The sequence below is a fragment of the Pyrus communis genome, chromosome 15 (genome assembly GCF_041283825.1).
Source record: "Pyrus communis isolate YQ-2024b chromosome 15, ASM4128382v1, whole genome shotgun sequence".
Classification (NCBI taxonomy): Eukaryota; Viridiplantae; Streptophyta; class Magnoliopsida; order Rosales; family Rosaceae; genus Pyrus; species Pyrus communis.
In genome coordinates, this window is record NC_142579.1 from 9,402,322 (window position 1) to 9,412,655 (window position 10,334).

Sequence of the window (10,334 nt, forward strand, 5' to 3'; positions counted from 1 at the left end):
CGTCGCACAAAATCTCGTCGCGCAAGCTGTTTTTTTTACTAGTGAATGGCATGTAATTTCTAGTAATACAACCAAATACACATGTTTTACATGTTTTCTGTTTTATTTTCTCTTTGCAATAATTATTACATTCAATTCTCTTTTCAAAGATAGTATCAAAGATTTTAAGGTGGGATTCCACCAACATGATTTAAAATTTTCGTGGAATCCAAACACGAAACCACCATCTTTATATGTTTGGACTTTGTCTACCCAAGTGTTCTACACTCATCCAGGAAAAATAATGAATACTGTGAGTTTAATATCTACATATATGAGTCATTGGTGTTAGCCTAATAGTGAGGTTGAATATATAGGGCACTGTTTGAAACTCACCAATATAATTGTTTCCTCAAAGACCATCTTTACTAATAATTATCTAAATTTGAAATTATTTGACCGTTGGATTAAATGATGATAGTCATAAGAAATTTGAAAAATTGTATTCATATATTTTCTTCACTATAATTGCATGCATGTCTTAATGATTTTGAATTTGTCTAATTTTTTTGCAAGGATGATCTTTGGATAATGTACTAAAATATAGATGGTATGATCGTTGATAAAAGTTATGAAATGACCACCACAAGATGTCCCTCAAATAAAGTTATTGAGGGATCCTTAATAGAAGGGGAATATATATATATATATATATATATATATAAGTAATTATAATGGAAATAATATGTGGGCTACATATATAAATATATATATATATATATATATATATTATATACCTACCTGTATATTTAAGTTAAAAATGCATATTGCACCTAATAATTTGATTAATTATTTTTTCTCTTCCCATGGTGGTACATGATATGGTTGTTAAGCTAGCCCAAGGCATATTAGATTGAAGCCAATCAAAGGGCTAGTATGTTCTTGTTATTGCATGAATATAAAGACAAGAGTAAACATACCAAATTTGCATAAATTGATAAAGGACATGCCCATGTACAATTTTGGTGATGTGATCTAAGGTTTGTGTATTAATCATTGTTAGTAAAATAAGAGATATTTCATTAAAAATATGTATGTGTATTATTCAGAAATTATCTAAAAATACGATGAAATGTTCGACCACATATAACATTTTAGTATTTATTATCAGAAATTTTAATTTATTTTAATTTTTCAGTAATGATTATATGCACATATAGTATGTGAATTTTACATGTAATATTAAAAAAGTGTGACAAATACATGTACTAACGTCAAAATTATGTACATAGATGTATAATTTGCATATAGGGCTTTGGTTTTAAAAAGTAAAGTGCTTTTACCATACCACTGAGTGTATGAAAAATGAAAATGTTTATGAAATATACGTACGGATATACAGATATATATAGTAGTATCAATATCTTGCAAGGCCACGTACAAAAAAAAAGAAACAAATAATAATAACAATAATAATAACAATAATAATAATAATAATAATAATAATAATAACTAATAAGAATATTAATATTAATGTGGGAATAAAGAAACAAGTTTCTAACCTTAATTAGTTTGAAAAAGCGAGGGAAGTAATTTAATTAACAATTTTGTGTAGTTTGCAATAAATTAATCAAGGAAAGAATCAATTTAGTGGCTTGTTTATAAGCCACATGCATGAATGTGGAGAATAGGTTTTCGATTTTTGCCTTAATTTGTGGCCATACAAAATAAAGAATCATTAGTGTCTTGCTGATTGGCAAAACATAATTAAAGATGATCAACGTGTAGTGCGTACCCTTGACAAAACTTACCGTCCATGTCTACTTGATGAATGAGATTTATTAATGGGAGAAATTTTATAGCATGATAACTGCCAGACTACAACATATTGTTATTATTCATTTATGTTACAACACATATTTTCATAAAATAATAATTTATTATTTACTCAAATGATAACTTGTAAATTAGTAACACCCATGTCACACTCAAATTTTCTCCCATTTATTGAATTTGATCATCCCGTAAAATGTCCCCAAGTATGGTGAGGTAACTCGACCATGTCTCAAGTACTTTTAATTAATATATTAAAGTGGTGTCCACTCTTCATAGCACCCACTTCTACTATACCCAAGCACCGCGTAAGTTTAGCCTCTTGCATGTATCATGCTGCACTCAACCAAAATGCGATTTGGTGTCAAGGAATCAAATCCCCACTTCTAATAAATAAGTATAAAAAAAAGAAAAAGCATTATGTTTACAAATCCACTTAATTAAAATTCTAGTTGCTTGTTATGTGGCTGTGTTTGATGTATCCACACATTATACACGCGTACACACAGGGGGAGAGAGAGAGAGAGAGAGAGAGAGAGAGAGAGAGAGAGAGAGAGAGAGGTTGAGTGGTTTGGACATGCACGTATCCTTTTGAAATATGGCCGGGCTGCTGTCTCTTTATTTTTGCTTTTGAGGCTTATAAGAGGGACATTTCTTATCTTAGTGTTGGCATCCTCTCACAAGTAAATCAATCAGTGGAGTGTGTAAGAGGAGTAGAGAGAACGACGCTACAGCTAGTACTAGCTATAGCGACTGCATACAGAATTAAACATGGGAGAGTCGAAGTTGAGTTTATTTCTCATCAAGATCAAGCCTTACTTGGCTATGGTCTCTCTTCAGTTTGGATATTCAGGCATGTACATCATTAGCATGGTCTCGTTTAAACATGGCATGAGTCACTTCGTTCTCTCAGTTTATCGTCACGTTGTTGCCTTCTGTGTCATCGCACCCTTTGCCTTTGTTCTTGAAAGGTCATCTCTCTCTCTCTGATTTATTACCTCGTGTATCCATAAAATATACGCATGCATACATGCATAGGCGTTTGACGCTCAAAATACTTGTTACAAAAATGCTTAATCTCCTATGTTGTTACAAATTAAAATAATCCATTATTAATCTGTAAGATTGTTAATATGAATCATACAATATATATTTAAACAAAATTTACGTGTGAGTTTTCAAATTACTAATTTGACAACAAATAATATGCCAAACTGTGTGGTAAAATTATTACATGTATATATATATATATATATATATATATATATATATATATCATATTTCATTTTTGGCCCTAATAATTTGACCACATTGTTTTTACCTCTTTTTTACAGGAAAATAAGACCGAGAATGACACTCCCGATATTCCTCCGAATAGTTCTGCTTGGTTTTCTTGAGTAATGCTCTAACTTTTATTTTTTCTTCTTCTGATAAACAAGTGAAATTTGACACTAGTTTACACCAAAAAACAAAAGCGAATAATAAGGTGAAAGTACCGCTTAAGGGGTAAACAAAATAACTTGTAGATTATTGCATGTACAATCATCATTTATTAATATGATAATTAACATTTGAATACAGGCCAGTTCTTGATCAAAACTTATACTTTTTGGGAATGAAGTACACCTCAGCGACATTTGCATCTGCTGTTGTCAACGTCCTTCCGGCCATTACCTTCATAATGGCACTTTGTTTCAGGTAAAAGTTAATAATCATTCCTGCACTTATGCATGCATGGTTAGCATTTTTAGTGCGCTTATGCAAACAAATAAAAAGGTTTAGGTATGTTTGGGAGACAACACATTGGAAGGCACTACGGGGAATTGGCATATACTGTTCCAATCACATTGTGCCACGTCATGTCATGTGTCTAGAATGGTTTTTCTTAAAAAATGAGCAATAATGAACTCTTACAAAAAGTAATGATACACTTTCTAAATATTTGTATTATCATTTATACTACCTCTCTAATAGAAGTAGGCTTATTAACACATATGTATCTCATTTTTATTAGAAAGATAATACAAATGATGTACAAATATGTGATAAAAGTAATATTTTTGCTTACAAAAATGACACTAAGTTGTAATAGCAACGAAAATGACCATGTTGAATAGTTTTGGTCACAAAAAGACGAGGTTACCCCTTTACTTAAATTTTTAATTTTAGAGAAGCGTGTTAATGTATCTCTTTTCTCTCTTTACCAGTACACATAAAAAATATAACGACAACACAACAATAATATGATAATAATATTATAAATATGTTCTAAAGGTGTTATTTATGTGCATTTCCTTATTTTTCTTCCTCTTATTTCTGCTCAAATCAAGGTCGACGTGACTCTATCATAGTTCACATAACATGAAAGAAAAAGATTCATCATTAGTTTGTAGGAGATTACTACGGAAACTCATGTATGACATGACGTAAGCCTTGCTCGTGGCACTCTGATTAAAGGAAAATTTTTAAGGAGTTTTAACAAAATATTTCCGGTATTGTTCACTTTTAATGAAAAATCATATTTATACATTTCTCTGGTACTATTCACTATATCTTTAATAATGGCTTTTCATTAAAAAGGAAGTTTTTTATAGACTTTTCGTTAGTTTTTTTAAAATTTTAAGTATAATTAATTTTTGACAATAAATTAAAGGAAGTTTGCTGGTGTACACGAGGACCTAATTAAATTGGCAAAAATAATGTTTTATTTTTTAAGGAAAACTAATGAAAAATATTTGAAAATTTTGAGTTTTAATGATAATGACAAAATAAAGGGTAAAGTGAATAGTATCATGATTGACTTTTTAGTGTAAAAATATGATTTTTCGTTAAAGTAAACAGTACCGGAAGTTTTTCATTAAAATTCCTTATTTTTTATCTACACATAAGTTTGGATCTTTCTTTACGCAGAGCATCTCATGTATCGCAGATCAATGACTCAAATCTTATATGAGTCCAAATGGGAGGCAAATCACTTCTAACGCACTGGAGACTTAAAGTCATATTTGAGTGGTATAAGATTTGAGTGTAAGGTGGATCCCAACCGACAAGGAAACTTTTTATTATACTAAGAAAAATAAGATTGAGTTTTGAGTCCAACCACCTTTAATGCACAATTTTGAGTTTAGACTCCAATCTTTTCTTCTCCAATTCAAAGACTCACATCTTAGGACTCAAAATATAATAATATAGAACTAAGAATCCTTTGCATTAGAGAAGAAATTCAAAATACTCAAACCCACCACCTTTCTTTATGACTCAACTATAAGAATATAAATCTAACATTTGAGTGAGTCTTTGTACTGAGATGCTTGTAGAGTATCATTTTGTCAAAAAGAAAAAAACATGGTAAGCTTGCTACAAACTAGTTGATGGGCGAGTGATACTTCTCTTCTTAATATTAGTAAGAGAACTTGACATTGTATTGTGCATCCCTTAATTAACATTCCTTTTTCTCTTTAAAGAAAAAATAAACTTCTTAGCTCACTTCCGTAAATAGAAAAAAGTGAACCAACAAGTTCGGATTCTCTGCTTGTGGAATACAATGCTAGTGTGATCTATAAAGAACTAGCATTATGGGCCAATTTATGTTCCTAGAATAAAACACAAAAAAAGCTATATAATTTTACAAGAGAATTAGGGATATAAGATATTGTTCTCTTTCCTTTTGATGCATCTATCGTCCATATCTATCCACAAATATAATTCCTCTCTATTTCCTATCTCACAAACTCTTATTAATTTTGAGGTATAGCATAATAAGACTAATAGTTAGGTTTCCCAAGAGAGTTAGAGATCATTACTTAGTCAAAATAACACAATGTCCAAATGTTATTTGATCAATAGTATATGATTTGTTCTTATAAACATTGCATGATACATTGATACTATACGTACAATCCTGTTAAGTTTACAAACATCAACACAATCTCATTCGGTTGATATTAATATTTTATCTAAATTAAAATCCCATTTTTAATAGAATAGAGTCCAAATTAATTAAAAAGTTTACCGGAGTCTTGTCCTAATTAATGTTTGAATAACTAGGCTAGAGACTGTGAATGTTAAGAAGCTACATAGCCTGGCGAAGGTGATTGGAACAGTGATCACAGTGGGAGGAGCAATGATCATGACATTATACAAAGGCCCCATTGTGGATATCATACGAGGACACTCACAGAGTCACAACAGCGGCACCACCGAATCCAGCGAACAGCATTGGATCGCTGGCCCCTTAATGCTCTTAGGCAGCTGCGGTGGTTGGGCAAGTTTCTTCATTCTTCAAGTGGGTACCTATTCGCAATATTTCCAACGTACTTCTATACATAATTAACATTTTGTTACCAGTACAAAAAACGTTCTCTTGTCAAATTGTGAATTTAAATTATTAGTTAGGTTAACTGTTGTTTGAATTTGTTGTTTAGATTAATAGTCTGATAACATAAATATTTTGTCAGTGAATATAAGTTTGGCATATAGACTCTATTTGGCATGTTTAGTACTTATCAAACTATTGTCACATTTTAAAACTACAGTATTACTCTATACACTCCCAAATATAGATGAGTCACACACATAGAATTGTGTTAGAAAGTATCATCAATGATATTTGTTTTGTGTGTCTTAATAACATTACTCAAATTAGAATTCTACGTGATGAATGCTTGAGATTAATAGTTTGAAAACGTAAGTAGATATGTCACACTATCTATTAACCTCTCACAATTTCGTATATATTAATTTATATGATAACTAAGTTAATCCAAGATTTCATATGTGTTACTATATATCAGTCCTTTACGTTGAAGAAGTACCCGGCAGAGCTCTCTCTCACGGCTTGGATATGCTTGATGGGTATGTTGGAAGGTGGAGTAATAACATTTGCAGTGGAACGCAAATTGAGTGTCTGGGTTATAGGCTGGGACTCAAGGCTCCTTGCTTCCGTTTACTCTGTGAGTACATATACAACACTACACTCCCATAATTCACAATCTGTCCTTTGTATAACATATAATAAAATCATTTGACACGTTATATTACTCTTATGAATGATTAGGGAGTGATTTGTTCTGGGATGGCATATTATGTGCAAGGAGTTGTCATTAGGGAACGAGGCCCCGTTTTTGTGACCGCTTTCAGCCCCCTCTGCATGATCATCACCGCCGCTCTAGGGGCTATCGTTTTAGCTGAGCAAGTCCACCTCGGAAGGTATAAGGCTAAAATTCCTCTCTAAATTGAATAAAACTATTTGATCGTCTCTACTAATCATATGTTGTACTATCTCTCCAATTAAATAAGAAACTCGTGAGATGTATGACTTCCATCTCTACTAGAGAGATAATACAATCCATGAGCCAATTTCTTTGCAAAAAATATTAAAGACCTACACACCCTAGCTCACATGAATAATTGTCAACTATAGATGCATACAAGTTTTATAGTGAATCTTGCATGTACTATTAACAGCTAATAGTCGCCCATGCATGAATAATGCACAAAACAAAGGAGTCATCATTTTTTTTTACTTATACTGCTGGTTGTCTCCCTTGTGCTTTGTGTCAGTATAATTGGAGCCATTTGCATAGTGTTCGGCCTCTACACTGTGGTCTGGGGCAAAAGCAAGGACCCTCTAGCATCAAGCGCGCCGTTGAAAGATGAGAAAACTCGTAACCTTGAGTTGCCAGTGAGTGCCGATCATCACAATAGCATAAATGATCGTACCTGATCACAAGATTTCATTCCCAAGATTCCTAAACCAGAAGAATAATTAATTGATAATAAGGTCGATATACATATCGATGTTTTGATTTGATGTATTCCTGCTGATCCGTCTTACAGTTACAAAAAGGGCCATGAAAGATTTTGCACAAATATTTTCTGGAACCTCCTTAATTATGTCATGTTGTATTTTAGCTACATGCATGTATTAATTTTTGCGTTTTGATCTTATGCATCTTGAGAGTGAACGAAGTGGTCAATGTAATAGTTCTAGCCAGTTATATATGTTTGTTTATGTCTTAGTTCGATGTTCATCTTCGATTTCCTCTTCCTCCTTCATATGTACCTCGAATATTCCACAATTTTTTACAGGTGTGTGTAAAATGTCTGCATAGAATTTTGTTTCACATCTGTATGTACGGCCTGAAAAATATAAATTTTACTGCTTTATGGATCATGGGCTTCATTATGGACCACTAATAAAATGAGAAAGCTAACACAACTCTTAAGCAGTCCAAATCGGGTTACCTACATATAATAAATATGAACTCAATTTTTGACTCGTTTTTACATAAACAAGTCTAACTCGAACTCTTTGAAAATTAAAAGTAAGAACCAGATGGTTTTACATCAGGCCAGGTAATACGTACGATCCGAATTCACGGATCCACTGACCCTTATACTTATACCCACCCCTAGAAGACTTTTAGAGTGTATCATGAATTTTAGTTGCAACACGGTGTAAAGTATATCTGTGACAATAATGATTTATATAGTCACTAGTAGAAAAAACACTTTGCGTGATGTAGGTACCTTTGTCGCACAAAGTTAAAAATCGTTGCCTGAAAAATAGCGCAACAAAACCTTCGTCGCACGCTAACTGTCATGCCAAGGCAGTGACAGTAGGGTTTGCTCGATGAAGAAGAAACATACGTTGCGCAAAGCCACTTTGTGCGACGCACATCTCTACGTTGCGCAAAGTGGCTTCGCGCGACGTAGGGCGTGCGTCGTTCAAAGTGACTTTGCGCGACGTAGAAACGTGCATCGCGCAAAGTGGCTTAGGTTGCTTTGCACGACGTAGAGACATGAAAGTGGCTTAGTGGTTTTGCACGACATAGGTTTCTTCTTCGTCACACAAACCCCTTTCTTTTTGTTTTGGTCAAAAATATTGTTTTTTCAAAATTTTTAATAAATATTGTAATTAAATTCTAAACAATAATTAATTAACCAAGGAAAAGTATTTAATTATAAAATATATGAAAATGTCAATACAAGATGTCCGAACAAAAAAAGAAAAAACTGCAAGTAGTCTTCTAGGTTTGATACATCAGGCTACTTGGTATCGGCAATGCGAAGTGGCTTGGATGTCGAAGGTGGAGCAAGATCAGGTGTTGGTAGCAAGATTTGGAGGCTGGACATTTGTATGGCTCGTACAATCAATGGAGCACTCACGCTTGGAGCAGTAGATCCTGATAATGCGGGAGGCACATTGGTCACACTCCGACGACAAGTGATCAACCGCGACATCTATACACTTTTTGAACCATAAAATTATAACATCAGAAACTAATCATTTCTTGCATTTGTTCACACACACACGCGCGCGCGCGCGCGCACACACACACACACATATATATATATATATATATATATATATATATAAAGCAGTAGTGCAATGGTAGAACAATACTAAGCGGGTGTTGGAAGATCGATTTGATAAAATATGTGTCGGAGTATCAGAGCATGACCATGCATGAGAAATCGGCTACATTGCCCACAAAAAAAGATTAGGATTTAGGGTTAGAATATGAATTGATTTAATTGGCTTTGCCCTATCAAAGTTTTAAGGGGTACTCGTGCCCTGGAAAAAAAAAGAAAAAAGTGTCAATTTACAAAATAGTGAAATGAAGAAGGCTGCATGCTTGTTCCAGAAATGTGCATCAGTGACAGGTTAGATGAGGGAGCATGACAAGCATGACTTCTTTCTTGAGAAAGAAAAGAAAGCAAAGTTGAGCTTACCTAAAACGTTCTTCTTCCTTTGTCCTTATAGCTCGGGTAGAGTATACAATTGATCCAGTTGCAATTGCAGAATGATTGGGAATAAGAATCAATACAAGACATAGCTGAAGAAGGATAAGGAGAGAACCAAACTATAAGTTTACACACATTCCCAAATTTTTTGGTTTACCAAAATCAAAGGCCCAGACTGAGAAGACAAAAACCATGCTATATGTACCTAGAATGAAGATTTTTCGCTGCCTCCTTCAAGGAACCTAAATATGTTATGTCTTTGGCCTTTCCAACTTAGCATGTATCAGATAAATTCGTCTTACATTAGCATTTATCAAGCAATTTAGAAAGAATAGATAACGGAATCTCTTAATGTGGATTCATGACGATATAGGAAGATGTTATGCTTCTAAAACCTGATCAGCAATGAATAAGATGGTGACTTTACTCTAAGATATCTATAAATATTGCAAAGTTTATAACTAAAAAAGCCAAAATATCTGAAGGCTTGACAAGTAAAGAAAGGTGAGGTTTTCGAAAGAACATTCTTGATAAGTAGGCATAGTTTGTAAAAGTCAGACCACCCATGATACATGAGCTGAAGAGGAAGTCAGAGAGAGAGAGATCCAATTCTAAAACTAAAACCATACATGCAATGAGAAGATTTGGATGACAAACTCCAGTTGAAAACCAATCTAAGAGGAGATAAACAGCTATAGTATGTCTATATAACTGTAAAAAGTTCCACACCACCAGCCATCTCCTCACATAAATAACACCAGAAAAATATATCA

The 10,334-nt window shown here is 33.2% G+C and overlaps 1 protein-coding gene across 1 annotated transcript; it reads left to right on the forward strand.

The window, feature by feature from the left end:
- Positions 1-2,438: 2,438 nt before the first annotated feature.
- On the forward strand, positions 2,439-7,832 carry LOC137718342 (WAT1-related protein At4g08300-like). Its single transcript, XM_068457874.2, has 7 exons — positions 2,439-2,783; positions 3,147-3,209; positions 3,394-3,510; positions 5,860-6,097; positions 6,606-6,764; positions 6,869-7,020; positions 7,375-7,832. The coding sequence occupies exons 1-7, from the start codon at positions 2,584-2,586 to the stop codon at positions 7,535-7,537; spliced, it is 1,092 nt and encodes a 363-aa protein (XP_068313975.1). The 5' UTR covers positions 2,439-2,583; the 3' UTR covers positions 7,538-7,832.
- The last annotated feature ends 2,502 nt before the right edge of the window (positions 7,833-10,334 follow it).

What these genes read in the sequence shown, in the direction of transcription:
- LOC137718342 (XM_068457874.2), top strand. Translation starts at nt 2,584, where the DNA reads ATGGGAGAGTCGAAGTTGAGTTTATTTCTCATCAAGATCAAGCCTTAC. An exon ending in TTTGCCTTTGTTCTTGAAAG is followed by an intron (nt 2,784 to 3,146) that starts GTCATCTCTCTC and finishes TCTTTTTTACAG; the next exon opens with GAAAATAAGACCGAGAATGA. An exon ending in GTTCTGCTTGGTTTTCTTGA is followed by an intron (nt 3,210 to 3,393) that starts GTAATGCTCTAA and finishes ATTTGAATACAG; the next exon opens with GCCAGTTCTTGATCAAAACT.